The sequence below is a fragment of the Melozone crissalis genome, unplaced genomic scaffold, assembly GCF_028551555.1.
Source record: "Melozone crissalis strain CALT ecotype California unplaced genomic scaffold, PUWL_Pcris_2 ptg000013l_1, whole genome shotgun sequence".
Classification (NCBI taxonomy): domain Eukaryota; kingdom Metazoa; phylum Chordata; class Aves; order Passeriformes; family Passerellidae; genus Melozone; species Melozone crissalis.
In genome coordinates, this window is record NW_026535791.1 from 38,060,479 (window position 1) to 38,076,580 (window position 16,102).

The window sequence follows — 16,102 nt, forward strand, 5'->3', positions numbered from 1 at the left end:
ATAGAGCTGGTAAAGGCTCTGGAGCATAAGTCCAGTGAGGAGCAGCTCAGGGAGCTGAGATTGTTTAGCCTGGAGAACAGGAGGCTCAGGAGTGACCTTATCACTCTACAACCACCTGAAAGGAAGGTGTAACCAGGTGGGGGTCAGCCTCTTCTCCCGGGTAACAAGTGACAGGACGAGAGGAAATGGCCTCAAGCTGCACCAGGTGAGGTTTAGGCTGGACATAAGGGAATTTCTTCACAGAAAGGGTGATCAGTTATTGGAAGGGAGCTGGTCTAGTTACTGTCCCTGAGTGTTTAGACTGGACATGGCACTTAGATCATGGTCCCGTTGAAAAAGAGACGTTCGGTCACATATTGGACTCGATGATCTCAGAGCTCTTTACCAATATTATTGATTCTGCTATTCTCTACTGTTAGGTACTAGGCTCTCCGTCAGGCAGCCGGGCAGCCCACCGGCCTCAGGAGCCGCCGCTGGAGAAGGCCGCGGTGTGAGGGGCGGGCTGTGGGCGGCCGCTCCCGGGCCGGGCCTGCGCCGGCTCCGCCCCGCGCACGGCGACTCCCGGCGGCCCCGGGGCTGCGCCGGGCGGGGCCTGCGCTGCGGGCGCCGGGAGGCCGCGGGTGCCGGGGCCTGCGTCCCTCCCTCCGCGTCCCTCCCTGCCGCGTCCCTGCGCCGGGATCCGCTCCCCGCCGCAGGTCAGGGATCGCGACCCCCGCCTGTCCCTGCCCATGTCCCTGCTCCTGTCCCTGCCGCTGTTCCTGGCTATCCCGGCCCGAGCGGCTGCCTCGTTATTTCCGTTTGATTTAATAAAGCAGTCGCAGGCCGCGCAATCTTTGGGTTATTCCTTCCTTTGTGCCTCAGAGTTTTTCTCTCAAAGCAGCTAAGGAAGGACAATGGGAGTTCAAGGACTTTGGAAGCTGCTTGAGTGCACCGGGAGACCCATAAACCCAGAAACGCTGGAAGGGAAAATTCTTGCTGTTGGTATCCTTTAAAAGTGAAGCTGGGGAACCAAAGTTGCAAGGGAGATTGTTTTAACTATTTCCCCTATTTATAAGAGTTATTATTATTATTATTATTAGTAGTAGTAGTAGTAGTAGTAGTACTGCATTTAAATTGCCTACATTTTGGTAAGTGGAATTTTTGCTTTACAATATGTACTAAGCCCTTTTACTTTCATATTTTGAAAAATAGACTTTTTTTAAAATAGGTTCCTTATACAAGTGTTGGACTATAGAATTTTACAGTTCATTTATAAATGTGCTGTTCTTAGTAGGACTGCAAGATGAAGAAGTCTTATGCATCAGCTTTCCCATCCTGTATACTTGGTTAAATGCTGGAAAGATGTGAAAGGAAGCTACTTGTCATTTACCTGTAAAAATAACTGGGGAGGTATTTGCTGCGCTTTTGCTTCCACTCTGCTTTTTGTGCAGGGCAATAGGGATGATAGTTTATTCTTCTTCCAAGTTCATAGCTATTTGGATATTCTTGGTTTTGACAAGACGAGCTTGGAGCCGTGAGCAAAAGCCATTCAGTCAAATGTGTGCACTTTATAGGAACTCCCAAAGTGGTATATGTATAAAAGAGAACATGTTTTTCCTCTCAACGGTTCTTTAAGATATCAGTATTTGGTTGAACCAAGCAATAAAGGGAGCCCGTGGTGGCGTTTCTGTACGGAATGCTCACCTGCTCACTCTGTTTCATCGACTCTGCAAGTTACTGTTTTTCCGGATTCGACCCGTCTTTGTTTTTGATGGAGAGGCGCCTCTTCTGAAGAGACAAACCTTGGTAAGTACCTCTGTGAGTTACTGCAATGTAAAAGAGGCTCTGTGTCTGCTGCTGATAAGTAGCCATTTTCAGTTTCCTTCCTGTTGTTCTGTTTATGTTTCTGAGCTGTGGGGATTGAAGTCCGCTGCTCTGCGGGTGTCCTTTGCAGTCCCAGCCTGGGTTAGCTCTTGGAGCATGCAGCAGCTCTTTAATCTAGGCAGGTTTGATTTGCATGGGAGCCAGGTTGTAGAGAAGTGGGTGATGGCACAAGCCAGGCTTTTGCTCCAGAGTGGACCTGAATACAGCTCTGCAGGCATTTGTAGCCAGATGAAAGCTGCTCCTGAGTCCCACAGGGGAAATGGACTTAGAGGCTGTGATGGCTCTCTCCCCCTTGGTGTAGAATGAGTTAGGAGTAGCTCTTAGGCTCAGCACACAGAATTTTAACAGGGATTCACTGGATGTGCATCATCAGCATCCAGCAAAATCTTGTTGGTGTTAATCTTATTTTCATAGGCTAAGCGAAGACAAAGAAAGGAAATTGCCATCAGTGATTCCAGGAAAACTACAGAGAAACTCTTGAAAACACTTTTGAAGAGACACGTTATCAAAACTGCTATTACCGGCAAAAGGCAAGAATAAAAATTATTTTTCCCTTGTTTATAAGTGTAACTCATATATATTATAGTAACTCTTTCTGAAGCTGTTAATTGCTGTTCTATTTTTTCTTTTTTTCCCCTAAGCAATGAAGCTTTGCCCAGTATTACGCAAGTTCGAAGAGAAGGAATTGATGATATGTATGTATTGCCTACTTTACAGGATGAAGAGAAGAATAGGTGGGTAGAATTAAGAAAAATAGCTTAAATGTTTTTTAATAAACTTGGGTAAAAGTATAAACCCCATTTTTTGATGCTGATGGAAGACCTTTAACCTACGAGACTAATATATATATATATAAAGTATATTTCTTTAATTTATATTTTATTTCAATTTCCTTTTGGATATAGAAGCCTCCTAGTTATTTATGGGAAAGTAACGGAGGAAGCTTTCAGCCCACAGATTAAATTTCTACCCTGGATTCATGTATGAGGTTGAAAGTTCTGCCTCAGTCTCTATGGCCATGTCCATACAACTAAATGGGACTGATTGTTCAAGGTTGGGTGTGGCAGCTTGATTCTGTTTTGTGTTGACATGTTCAGCAGAGGCTGGCTTTATCTGTACTTGTCACACCTGTGGCATCTTCTTAAATAACACTGAGAATGTGAAGCTGCTCTGTAGGTTATTTTTTGCACATATGTACTTTTATAAACTTCAAATGCTGACCAAGTAAGAATTGTGTCATGATCTAAACAGCAGCAGTTTTCTCCATGTAGTTTTAACTGACCTAAGTTTGCCTTCTTACTTTCTGCTCAGATCTTTATGACCTGTGTGCATATAAATATGTGTATGTATATATATTATATATATATATACATATTTAAGTATGTGTGTAAATATATATGTTTGTGTCTGTGTGTGTGTTTGATGCTGCAAATTTTTGTGCTTGACCAGTGAAGGCATGACTAATGTCTTTTTGCTTAAAATAGAAACTCTGTTTTCCTTTTCTAAATATCTACACATTTGTTTTCTCTGTGATTTTTAGCTCAGAGGAGGAGGAAGAAAAAGAATGGCAAATGAGAATGAGCCAAAAACAGATGTTGCAAGTAAGTGCAACATAGTTGCCTTGTTACTGTGAACAATCCTTATTCCTGTGCTGTGCTTGAAAGAGGAGCAAAAAGCTTATGAAATCCAATTGTTTGGAGATATAGGTCTTATTATAGCATTACTTATAAGAAAGCAGGTTAATTTTCAATACTCTAAGAATTCCTATTAATGAGGAAATATAAATGGGATTTGTCCACTAGAATACAGCAGAACAGAAAATTCTTGTGATAGCCTTTCTTTTACTTTTTACTACTTCCTTTGAACATATGGAGAAGACATTGTTTTTTGTAACAATGCAGGAGAAATGCATGCATTTGTGCACATGTATGTACATTAGTAAGAGATTTAACAAAATTCATGTGCTTCTCCAAATGTGAACTGAAGTTGAAGCATTGAAGTCCTTGTGTTTTCACTGATAAATTGTGTTTGCTTCTGATGTGCTGATTTGATTGAAAAAGGACAAGAGAAATACATAACCTAAGAAGAAAACATAATAAATAATAAAATTATCTCTGCTTTCACCAATAGGAAAAAAAAAAAAAGAAACACTCTTGGAAAGAATGTTTATCTTTAAAGCAGTTCTCATTCAGAAGGAGAACCTCTTTAGAAGGACAAAATCTGAGTAGTTGAGGCTATGTGACCTGGTTCTGTGTTTTGTACTAAGTATCTTTTTGTAAAAAGAATAAAACCAAGTTTGTCTGTATAGTATACATCAATAAGGAGGTACTTAGTGTTATTTTATTACATAGTAGTTACATTTTTTTTAATGTTTTCTTCACTATGTGGGGAAGTAGCAACAAAGTTCTTGAGGGGTTGGGGTTTTTTGTTTTGCTTGGAATGATGCTCTAAATATTTTATTATTTTTGTTGTTCTGTAATATAAAATATGTATTCTGGTTTTCCATTTTTATAGGAACAGTTATGTGAAAATCCTTATTCTATAGATATTGAATCAGAAGATTTCCACAAGCTCCCTCCAGAAATAAAACATGAGATCTTGACTGATATTAAAGAACTTACAAAGCGAAGAAGAACGTTATTTGAAGCAATGCCAGAGGTAATATTTTAAATTGCTTTCAAGGCATTGGAATGGAGCTGTTGCCATTAATGCAAATGAAGAAAGAGTACTACATCTGGAAAGCTTTACACCCTGGACTGTTTAATAAAACATCTTAACATGAGGAAAAAATCCAATGAGATAATGACTCTTAACAGCCTTATCTCTTGATTTCCACTAAAATTAGCAGAGCTAATTCAGTTTGGTAAAAATGTTAAATATTGTGCTGTGTTTTGTGCTTCATCAGCATTATGCTGAAGATTGCATAACATGCTGTTGGTGTGGATGAGGCAGGCAGGATGAAAACAGCTGGGATTCCAAACCCCAAGGTTGTTAGAGAAGCTGGCAGCTGGGAAAAGGCTTTTGTAACTTAGGCAGATGTGTTGAAGCTGGTCAGACATGAGAATATGGGGAATCCTATAGTGCCCCTTCTACAGTGAGGTTTTGAAAGTGCAATATACATCAGATCAAATGAGGGATTGTGTCCAAGTGTAAGCTAAGAGCCATCATTTAAAAATGATCCACATGTGGATTCTTTTTTAATTGCTTTTTTTTTTAAGATGGGGGTGAGCTCTGATAGCCAAAATTGAGATGTCATGTTCTCCAGCACTCAGAACTACTGGTACCTTTCAGAGTTGTTGTGTGTTGCCAGGACAGCATTGCTGTTGCTTGTGAGTGCAGCAGCCAGTGAAAGGCAGATGTTAGCTGCTTAAAGGAACTCTTGAAAGAATTCCCACACTTCCAGAATGTGGGAAATGAATTTGCTTTAAAAGGGGTGTTTTATTTCAATTGATTTGTTTGTTTTGTTTTGGTTTTTTTGTTTTGTTTTTTTGAGGACTCCGATGACTTTTCCCAGTACCAGCTTAGGGGTTTGCTTAAAAAAAGCAACCTCAATCGGTGCATAGAAAATGTACAAAAAGAAATGAATCAACAGCACTCGGGTGAAATCCAAACACAGTATGAAAATGAAGGTGGTTTTGTGAAAGAAGTGGAATCAAGGAGGGTGGTCTCTGAAGAGACTTCTCACTATATTCTGATAAAGGGTATGTTGGGTCTTAATTTTGTAAAACCTGTTGTTTGGAGTGTGGACACTTAAAACTGGCAGGTTTAAGACAAACCTGAATATTGTTTATAGGTGCACCTAGCCAGTACTTTGTATGAAATGTACATTACTATTATACATCATTAATTGTGATCTGTAAACCTGTAGAAAAGCAGTTTAATAACCTATATAATGATGTTCATTATGTAAAATGGAATCTTTTTATAAAAGAGTATTTTTCCACACAAAACTTTCTTTCAGGTATTCAAGCAAAAGAGGCTATGAATAGAGACTTGGAAACTACTGCAGGACCTTCATCAAAAATTCATGAATTGCCTAAATTAAATAAAATCAATGAATCTCCTGCTAGTGCAAAGCTGTCTGCATCTGACAAGATGAAGTCAGAGGAAGATGACAGTGTGGTAGCAGCACCCCCCTCTCCTCGGACTTTGCTTGCTATCCAGGCTGCCATGGTGGAAAGCAGCTCAGAAGAAGAACTGAACACAGGACAATTGAACGTGGGCCAGTTTGTGTCAGAGGAAGGCAGCGTGTCTCCAAGAACACTGCGGGCAATTCAGCAAGCTCTGAGTGAAGATGACAAAGGGGAGGAAGTTGTTACTGCTACAACTGCTGGAGTGCTATCAGAAAGACCAGAAAGGAAGGATTTTCTGCTTTGTAGCTCAGATGAGGAAGAGCAGATTCCTGAAGCTAAGGAGGGACAAAACATTCCTACAGCTACAATTCATTCATCAATCCAAGTGACTGTGCAAGATGCTAAATTTAAACAGAAGAGTCAGGAGTTGGAAAAAAGTGGTATTACACCCAAAGACATTGGTATATTCAGAGGTGAAAATTATTCTGCTATTGAAAATACTAGAAAAGGCAAAGAAGATGTAGACAAAGAAGAAAATAATTCGGAAAAGCATATTGCACCCAAGGACACCAGTATATCCATAGCTGAAAATGATGTTGACAATACTATAAAAGACACAGAAGATGTCGACAAAGAAGAAAATGGTTTCAAAAATCATATTTCACCAAATGATACCAGTATATCCAGAGCTGAAAATTATTCTTGTATTACCAATACTAGAAAAGATAAAGAAGACTTGGACAAAGAAAAAAATGGTTCCAAAATGGACTTCAAGTCTCTGGGAGAGAAGGATATGAATTTGTGTTTGCAGAAGCTAAGCTGTTCCCCTAAGCAAACCAGTATAGATGCTTTGATTCATGCTGAAACAACAGATCTTTCTAAAAATGAGGAAAACTTGAAAATTTCTGAAAATACACAGGCAGTAATTTCACAAACAGAGGAGAATGTATCTGAGGATGTTAGACTTTTTCCAGAAGCAAGAGATCCTGAGATGGAAAGAGAAGGGATATCACAGTCTGAAGACAGTGATTCTGATGGTATGTGCTTTTTGATTGTGTAAAAGGGTAAGAAAATAGGACAATATTCTGTCTGTAGTCAGTTGAAGGTAACCTTTTCTCTCAGTAAGAAATGCTTGAAAATGCAACCCCTCCCACATATATAGGAGGCATATAGGAAGAAAATCTGAGCTGTGTTTTCTCCACCTGGTGTCACATTTTACCTTTGAAACCTGAATATAGAATATGGAGAGTCAGGAAAGCGTGTTGTGTATATTAAATTTAATTGGTGTGTTAACCAGTCAGCCACTTGGTTTATGTTATTTCACAATCCTGATATTTATTTGCTGCATATACAAAAAAAAAAAGTCACTGTCCAAGTTAAAAACATTTACAAGTCTTTGTTTTCCTTTGATAGGAAGCTTTATTGAAGTGGATGCTGAGGTCAGTCATGAGGCTGAGTCTCCTACTAAATATGATGAAAAAGTGGGTGATGAGCCAACACTTGCAGAAGTGGAGACAGACAGACCTGATGCTTTCACAGTGGACTTGCAGAAGGAGTCTGATGAGGTGCAGTTGGGAAACACTCAGAATGCTGAAGGAGAAGCTGATGGTAAAGGTGCAGTGGACGAGTGGCAAGACATCAGTTTGGTAACTCATTGTTTCTTGTTTTGAACTTGTAATGGAGTCTCCAAATAGTTGGTAATGAAAACTATTGAACAGCTTCTTATTGTTTCATTGTTTTCTCACATAGCTATCTAATTGTATGGGAACTGATGTTTCTTTAAAAGTGGTTAATTATAATCTCCCTAAAATCAAAGGAAGACTTCAAGATAAATTGATGACTAGACTGTCTCTGGGCTTACTATTTGCTGTAACAACTTCCTAGAGTGAATTAATGGAACATATACTACTAGAAAAATTGTAGTTGGAGACTGTGCTTTACTTTCCTAGGTATACCTGAATTGTTGAAATAAAAAAAATCTTGGTTTATATTTTCAGGAAGAATTAGAAGAATTAGAAAAGAACCTTTCTGCTGAGCAGAATACACTTCAGTCTCAAAAACAGCAGCAGGAACGTGTTGCTGCTTCTGTTACAGGACAGATGTTCTTGGAAAGCCAGGTAGTATTTGTTGAGTCATTTTGGTATATTTCCTTCCTCCATCCCAGTCATTTACTCAAAAGCTATTAGTAATTTTGCTTAGGTCACCTTTTTTCCCCACTTAGGAGCTTGCTTTCTTCAGTTTGCTTGTTTTAAAATATTGAAAGTTTTGAGGTAGTCTTGAATTCCTACTATTTTATATAAGTCTAATAACATTACAAAATAATAGTATAGTTATGGATAAATCAGTATATCTTTTAAGCACCGACTTTTAAAAGTTGAGCCAGTTTGATCTTGGCCTCTTTTTGTGAAAGGTGCAACATGAGCAAAAAATATTAGGAAACTATAATCATTCAGCAGCAAAGAATTGGTGCAGTCTCTGTGTTAGGTAAACTGTGATTATGCCTAGGGATTAAAAGGTTAAAAAATTACAAGAAGTCTGTATAGTTTATGCCCTGAGTAAGCAATTTGAAGGAATCTCACCAGTAATGCCTGAATAACCCTGATATTTCTGTGTCAGTGTTTCAAGGTTTGGGTTATACAAAGTGTTTGAGTTAGCAAACCCATAATACAGTAGACTAGTGATAGTATCTGTGATGTAATAAACTTATGCTAACAAATTAATTCTGAGAAATATGTAAGTGCTTGTATTTTTTTCTTAATGGAACAGTTTAGGTAGTTTTAAAATGATATTTCATGTGGGTTAAATATTTGCACATACTTACTTCTTCTGGTGTTTTTTTTAAGGCCAGTAGATTGCTTCTGTAGTATTATGTGCCATGTAGTCATATGCACACTATTATAGTTGTAAGTCTTTTGATCTTGTGCTTTTATTCTTAATTACAGTAAAAATTTAAAGTCTTGAGGCTGATTGTGTCAAGCCTCAAAAGCCATCTGAGTGAAGAACATAATCCAGACCTGTGTACCTAACACAAGCCTGTAAACCTAGTGTGTCTGGGATATTTAACTGAGGTTGTGTAATGTATCCCATAAAAGCAAAAATACATCAAAGTAGAGGCATATCAAAATACTATCCAAGGAATGATTAGGCTTCCCACTGTTTCTTGCTTGATATGAATGTTTCTCATACACTTTCATAATACTTTCTTAGATGAAGTGATGACCAAATATTTTTAAAATTTTTATTTAAATTTTATTTTAATGTTTATATTAACCTGCATCTTTCTTTCATGAAGCCCACATAATTGTAATGCATGTAGTTTTCTCCTTGCTGTGCAAAACTATACTTAAGTATGCTTGTGTAATTAAGATGGCAGGTTCTCAAACTGTGTGGTAAAAGTGTGCTCAAGTAGTGCTTGACTTCCATGGCACTGGCTGCCTGAGAGGAGTTGAGTGGGGATTCCCCCTTGACTTAACTGAGCTTGGCACTTCCTACTGGAAGTTTGAGGTTTGTTGTCAAATACCAAATAACTCCCCAGTGTGAATCTAGCAATTCTGAGTCAAGCAGAAGTGTATTAGAAGTTAAGTCTTTAGATGAATTTATAACTGTTTTCCTTCCATCCTCCAGGAGCTCCTCCGTCTGTTTGGCATTCCATACATCGAAGCTCCGATGGAGGCCGAGGCACAGTGTGCCATACTGGACCTTACTGATCAGACCTCTGGCACAATCACTGATGACAGTGATGTCTGGTTGTTTGGTGGAAGACATGTTTATAAAAATTTCTTCAGTCAGAACAAATACGTAGAATATTATCAGTACGTTGATTTTCAGAACGAGCTAGGTAAGCCTCAGGTATTGATTTGTTAAACACAGTCTTTAATAAGATGACTCTGTCTCTCTGTATTTTCTACAGAATTTTGTGTCTCTTATTCAATGTCTGTTCTTTGGAGAGTCTCTAAAGCCATTCAGTTAGGTTGCAGTTTTACTGCCAGATGAACCCCCCCGAATCTGCAGACCACCTGCATGTGATATACTGAGTTAGTATAATGATCACCAAGGCTGGAGATATGAACTATGATAACAGTTTCTGGGTAAATTTTAGTGTGAATTTTCTGATGTGGTGGGAAAATGATATTCTGATGTCATCAGATTTTTAGTCTTCTGGAAATAAAATTTCATTTTGGACATACTGAGATGTAGTGTATTAAAAGTGGATCTGGAATATGAGTTTTATGATAAATGTTTTACATTTATCATATAGTTGACACTGAAAGATTGTTTTCTTCTGCTTTTGAGCTAGTCTAATCAATTGTTGCCAATTTTGTTGAACTACTAAGCTTCAGTGTCACATAAAGTATTAGGCAAAATACAAAGCAATTAAAACTTGTTATTATGTCTTGAGTAGAACTCTTTTAAAATCAGTTTTGACATTTTCAATTTGAGAGGCTACAGACTTTGAAATACTAGCATGTAAAATTTCATAATATTTTTATGTGGTGAAAAATGTGGCTTTGGTTTCTTCCAGCAAATTGAATGAAATAATTTTGCCCTACTTAAGTATGCTACTGTGTCTTAATTGGAAAGGATTGCTGTAAAAGCTTGTCTGTCATTTTTAAATGGTTTTAATGTGATAAGTCAAGTATTTATTTATTGGGAAAAAATAGTCATCATCAGTCTTTGTCACATTCCTCTGCAGTCTTGTGCTTCTTGTTTCCCATGCATTGCAGAAATTCTTGTCTGGATGGCTGATGGATTTCGTGACTAGCATGATGATGGTCTTGCTTTGTGTGTTTATCCCTTCTTTTCTACATGGAATTTTTAAAATTTTTTTTTTCAAATCCCAACTCTTGAAGGTGGTCACTGAAAATCAGTCTGGTTACCTCAGACCTTATAGCCTATCAAATAGAAGTGGTCAGCTGAGCTCTTCCTTCTTTCTGGCTGTTTCATGGCCTCTTTGATCTACTTAGTAATTGTAACAGCACAGAGCAAAAGACTTACAGTTGAGGAAGAACACTTCTAGGTAGCAGAGGCATTGGTATTATGGACTAGAATTCAAACAGAATGTTTTTATTTGATTCTGGCATTACTTAATTCAGGTCAACATTTGATGAGAACAGAACAGTAACTGGATGTAATAAATGTAAAAAACCCCATCTTATAACAACCCTAAATTTTAAAATTACAGAATCACAGAATTATTTAGGTTGGAAAAGACCTCTGAGATCACCAAGCCAAATGTTTTTCTGATCACCACCTTGTCAGCTAGACCATGGCATTGAGTAACACATCCAGTTGTTTCTTGAACACTTCCAGGGATGGTGACTGCACCACCTCACTGCACAGTCCAGTCTAATGTTTAACAATCATTTCCATTCCTCCTGATGTCCATTGTAACATTTTCATTTTGGCAAGATATATTTGCCAAATTAGCACAATTATTAGTGGTTGAGCTAGCACAGGAGTATATTGATACTGCTCCAGAATATAACTTAGCAAATTGTGCTGTTGAATTAAATATAATTTTATGGAGTTAATACCTTTGTGTTCCTTTCAGTTTTTGCCTTTCTGATAATATTTTTTATTTTGTAAGATAAATACTAAATCTACACACTTTCTTTTTCAGGGTTGGATAGAAACAAGCTAATTAATTTGGCATACTTGCTTGGAAGTGACTACACTGAGGGCATCCCAAATGTTGGCTTTGTAACAGCGATGGAGATTTTAAATGAATTTCCTGGGCATGGCTTGGAACCTCTCTTAAAATTCGCGTATGCGTCATTATGATTTGCTTTTTTGGATCTCCATATTGTGATTATTAGTATATATGCTTTTCTGATGCTTAAACATGCAGTAAAATATATGACCATCATTGATTAATGGGACCATCATTAATGGAACTAAGTAGGCTGTAAAACATGACTCCATTATATCACTATTTGGAATCACAGGTAGACAAGGTGATATAGCAATCACAGTGAGACAAAGACAGCAGAACAGCTGTAGAATTGTGCATCTGCCTCAGAGTTTATTGGAGAGCTGGATCCATAGTGGAAGCAGAGGTTCATTCTGCCTGGTTTGGTGGGAGGTTGCTGTATCTTGCTCATAGAGAAAGGGAACTTGACTGAGGAATGAATGACCTGGAAGGAGACAGGCAGGTAGGCTGTGGGCAAGAGCAATATTTGAAGAGGGCTAAGGCAGCTGTATTGGCAATAGCAAGGATGGTTAGAAGTGTTTTCCTTTCTTTTCCTTGCATTCCTAAAAACCTCTAAAAATGATCATTGTGTGTGGAGCATCCTCTGCAAGTGAGGCTAAAGTTGGAGCCTTCTGGTTAGCTGTTTATGGGGAATCCAGGTGATATTTGCTACTTTGGCTTACAATAGCTGCATTTAATGTGTACGTTTTGTCTTTTCTGCTTTTAAGATTTTTTTGTCCCTTTGGCCATCTTTCATTTGGGCGTTTTCTACATCATCTCTTGTAGTAATTGAAGTAGAGAGACTAAGGCTATTGAAATTAGCAGGGTGGCTCTTGATACTTCAGATTTTATTTTATAAGTCAGATTAATAATTTTCTCTGTTTTTCAGTGAATGGTGGAATGAGGCTCAGAAGAATAAGAAAGTGATGCCTAATCCACATGACAGCAAAGTCAAGAAAAAACTGCGGGAGCTACAGCTTTATTCAGGTTTCCCAAATCCAGCAGTGGCAGAAGCATACCTGAAACCTGTGGTGGACGAGTCAAGGGGTTCATTCACCTGGGGAAAGCCTGATGTAGAGCAGATCAGAGAATATCCTTTTACTGGTTGGGTAAAAGTACTCAAAGTTCATAAGGAGTCAGTAATGGAGTGTCAAGTTTTTAACATCTCTTTGTTGCAAGGGGCCCCAAGCCCTATCTGCATGTGCTCCCCTAAAATGATGGCAGCTCTGGAATAGAAGGGAATGCAGCCATGCATGTGTGGCAGTCAGGGCTGCTTGCCCTCCTGAGAGTGGGCTTAGCATGCAAAGACAATCTTGTAGCTGAACTGACTAGTTTGTTGTGATATTATATTTCTATAACTGTTATATTTCTGTAACTGTCCTGTGCCTATTTCTCCTCTTGAAGTCTCTGTATGTTTGCCTTTTTTCACAAATAAGTCTTGAAGTCTCGACAGAAATGGTGTTTTGGTCTGCACTTTATCCCTTCTTATTCCCTGCATTTCTTCCAATAATGTCTACTTTTTGCTTCAGTTGCAGTCTGAGCTGTAGCAAACTATTGAAAAGTAGATGGCAAAAAATGCAGAGCTAATAGTGTTTTAAGCAGTAAATGAAACTTCCAGTAGGTACAAGTGTAAAAATAAGGTTTATTTATAGGCATTTTGTGTTATGGCAATACCATTTAGCCAAAATGAGTTCTGTCTTCACTGAGACAGGCTTTTGAAAATGTTGATATATTAGAAAAACAATTCTGCAACTAATGGAGATACAGCAGTGTGATTGTGATGTGTTGTTTTAATCGAGAATCTTTTGTAGTAGAAAAAGTTTTGAAGTGGAGCAACTTTCCTCCAGACATTGTTTACTTCAGGAATTTTCATTTTATGTGTTTACAAAATACCAGTAGAAGCCATTTTGAAAAGTTCCTTAACTTTCTGCACATTCTGCAAGGACCACTTTGGCTGGACTAGGACAAAGATAGATGGAATCCTTTTGCCTGTGATGAAACAACTGAACTTGCAGCAGGTGAAAATCTACCTATAGTTTAAGAATATCTGGAAAATTGTGAGAGAAGCATTTTAAAAAGGCTTTGAAGTAAAATATCTTTTCAGAAGCTGGGCTTTGGTTTTTAGTATTTTTATGTATTTATTTTTTTTAAAGTCACTAAGCTTGCTTCTCTAGACTTGATTTCTGTATGATTTGAGTGTGCTGTGAGGGACTCTGCATAATTTCAGACATTGGTTTCAAGTTTCCTTACCTATCAAGCACCTATCTCAAGTCCAGGTTGCTGTTTTTTCTGGACACAGTCAAGCTACAGGTACCTCAAGCAACTTCAGTACTTCTAAAAGAGAGTGTTCCATAAGCACTTTATAAAGTACATATAAAAGTGCCCCTGAGATTTTGATGGAGTGATACTGCCCATTTGATGCTGTACACATCCTTTAAGGAAGAGTGCAGACTGAACTGTTGAGCAAGTGCCCATTAGTAATAGTACTCTAATTTCCAAGTAAGTGTTCTGTCAGCTTTATTAACACTTGAAAGTGAATGGTAATGCCCACTGTGGTAGCTGTCAAAGTAGGTTGTAAAATTGATCCCCAGTGTTTTTTTTCCTTTTGCCATACACAAGATAGATACATTGTTTAAACCAGTCTTCTAGGTTCTCTGTGTCACTGAGTGGAGTGAAAGCCCTGTAGTTACATATATATACTTTCAGGTTGACTGGAATATCCTTTGTAAGAGTCTGTCTCTCTTAGGCAATGTTAGGGAAAAAGTAGAGGACTGGCTTAGCCTATACAAAAAGCCTAGCTGTGGTTGAATAGCACAAATCCACACTGTGTGAGGACTATTAATTCTACTCTTCAGTCTTTATACTGTAGCAGCATGTGGTGCAGTGAACCTGAGTCAAACACCTGCGTGTTCTTGCACTTGGAGGCAGAAATGCAAAGTGCACTTACAGCATTTACTTAGTAAACATTCTGCTTTCACAGCTGGAAGCTAAGGATGTGTTTGTAAGGACCTACTTAAGAGCACTACAGAGATTCTCTGTATTAGGCTTGACAGTAGGAACATATATCTAATCACCAGCAGTGCAATATTTATGAAGTCTTACTAGAGTTTGCTAATTATTAATTTCTGTAAAGGTTCTTGTTGCCTAATTTATTATAAAGTATGGGTATTATTACTGTAATGATGTGTCTTATTGTTCACATCTGTGTGCATGTGTATTAATTTCATTACTTCTTTGTCCTGCTTTAGTTTAAGATGCTTTATAATATAGCTAACAACTGAATTCCCACAAAAACATTCAACTGTGTTTCTGTTTTATTTTTGATAGACTCAGCTTCGAATCGATTCATTCTTCAGGCTAGAACAGCATGAAAAACAAGCTATTAAAAGCCAGAGACTGCGCAGAGCTGTGACTTGTCTGAAGAGAAAGGAACAGGAGGAAGCAGACAATGAAATTCAGGAGGCCATTGCTGTCATGGAGATGGAACTTAAACAGCCTGGGAAGAGGAAAGGGAAAGGTGCCACAGGCGGTGCAAATGAAGCTGCAGCAACAAAAGTACAGAGGGGAAAGAGAAGGAAACAGTCAGATTCCAGAAAAGAATTTTTATATGGAGGCGGTTTTGTTGGAAATTTGCATCTTTCAGAAACTTCTAGTGACTCCTCAGTGGAGGAATCCAAAGGCAGAGATTTAGGCAAGAGCAAAAGGAGGAAGAATACGTCTGCAACAGAGACAGTGGACCATAAAGAGAAAAAAGGGTGTAGTAGCTCAAGTGGTGAGGATGAAGACATGGGAAATGTGGTCATGGTGACTGCCAAACCTGTGTTTGAAGGCAGAAAAAAGAAATCACGGAGCAAGAGGGGAATAAGAAAGAAAATGTCTTAAATAAAATAATTATTTAAAAAGACTGATTTTTCTGACTTGAGCTTTGTAAATATTCTAATGAATTCTTTTAAAAATATAATAAATTATCCTTATTTGTACTACATTTTGCCATGCATTTTCTGTCCAGGACTTAAATAGAAGTGATTCCAAACAAAAAAACTAATTTTAGCACACTTACTTGGAAGGACTTAGATTTCACTTAATAGAAGTTTCCAGGCTTCAGATTTTAAAATTGAGCCAAAATATGTTCTCCATTTATTTGCATTCTAATTCAGTTGATAGAACTGTTAAAACCAGTTACTTCCTTAACTTCAAATTTAAATGAAATTCTGAAAATTTCTTGGGTTCTTTCTAGGTGTTGGAAGATGTAAAATAGGTTCAATTTTTTGCTTTTCTTTTTCCCTAAGCCTGTCTTGAAAGTTTTATGAACCAAAGTAATAGTTTCTTTTGAAGAGACATGATGCAAATCCTCAAAAAATCTCAAGGAAAAACGTACAGTACAGTAAGTCCCTCTGTAATCTGATGTGCAGTAATTGTTGATATTCTGAATGTAAAAGACATGTTTCTAGATTTGGAGTTACATGTCACAGACTCC

The 16,102-nt window shown here is 38.0% G+C and overlaps 1 protein-coding gene across 1 annotated transcript; it reads left to right on the forward strand.

Moving 5' to 3' along the window:
• Nucleotides 1–646: 646 nt before the first annotated feature.
• ERCC5 (ERCC excision repair 5, endonuclease) lies at nt 647–15,547 on the forward strand. The gene is made up of 15 exons (XM_054272369.1): nt 647–981; nt 1,616–1,785; nt 2,278–2,393; nt 2,505–2,597; nt 3,404–3,464; nt 4,378–4,521; nt 5,357–5,564; nt 5,825–6,973; nt 7,350–7,582; nt 7,934–8,053; nt 9,561–9,774; nt 11,557–11,701; nt 12,515–12,715; nt 13,559–13,643; nt 14,953–15,547. The coding sequence occupies exons 1-15, from the start codon at nt 894–896 to the stop codon at nt 15,505–15,507; spliced, it is 3,582 nt and encodes a 1,193-aa protein (XP_054128344.1). The 5' UTR covers nt 647–893; the 3' UTR covers nt 15,508–15,547.
• Nucleotides 15,548–16,102: the final 555 nt, after the last annotated feature.

Bases quoted from the DNA above. Each gene is read 5' to 3' on its own strand.
- ERCC5 (XM_054272369.1), top strand. From the start codon at position 894: ATGGGAGTTCAAGGACTTTGGAAGCTGCTTGAGTGCACCGGGAGACCC. The intron at 982-1,615 runs GTATCCTTTAAA...CGGTTCTTTAAG, and splicing joins AGGGAAAATTCTTGCTGTTG to ATATCAGTATTTGGTTGAAC. The intron at 11,702-12,514 runs GTATGCGTCATT...TCTGTTTTTCAG, and splicing joins GAACCTCTCTTAAAATTCGC to TGAATGGTGGAATGAGGCTC.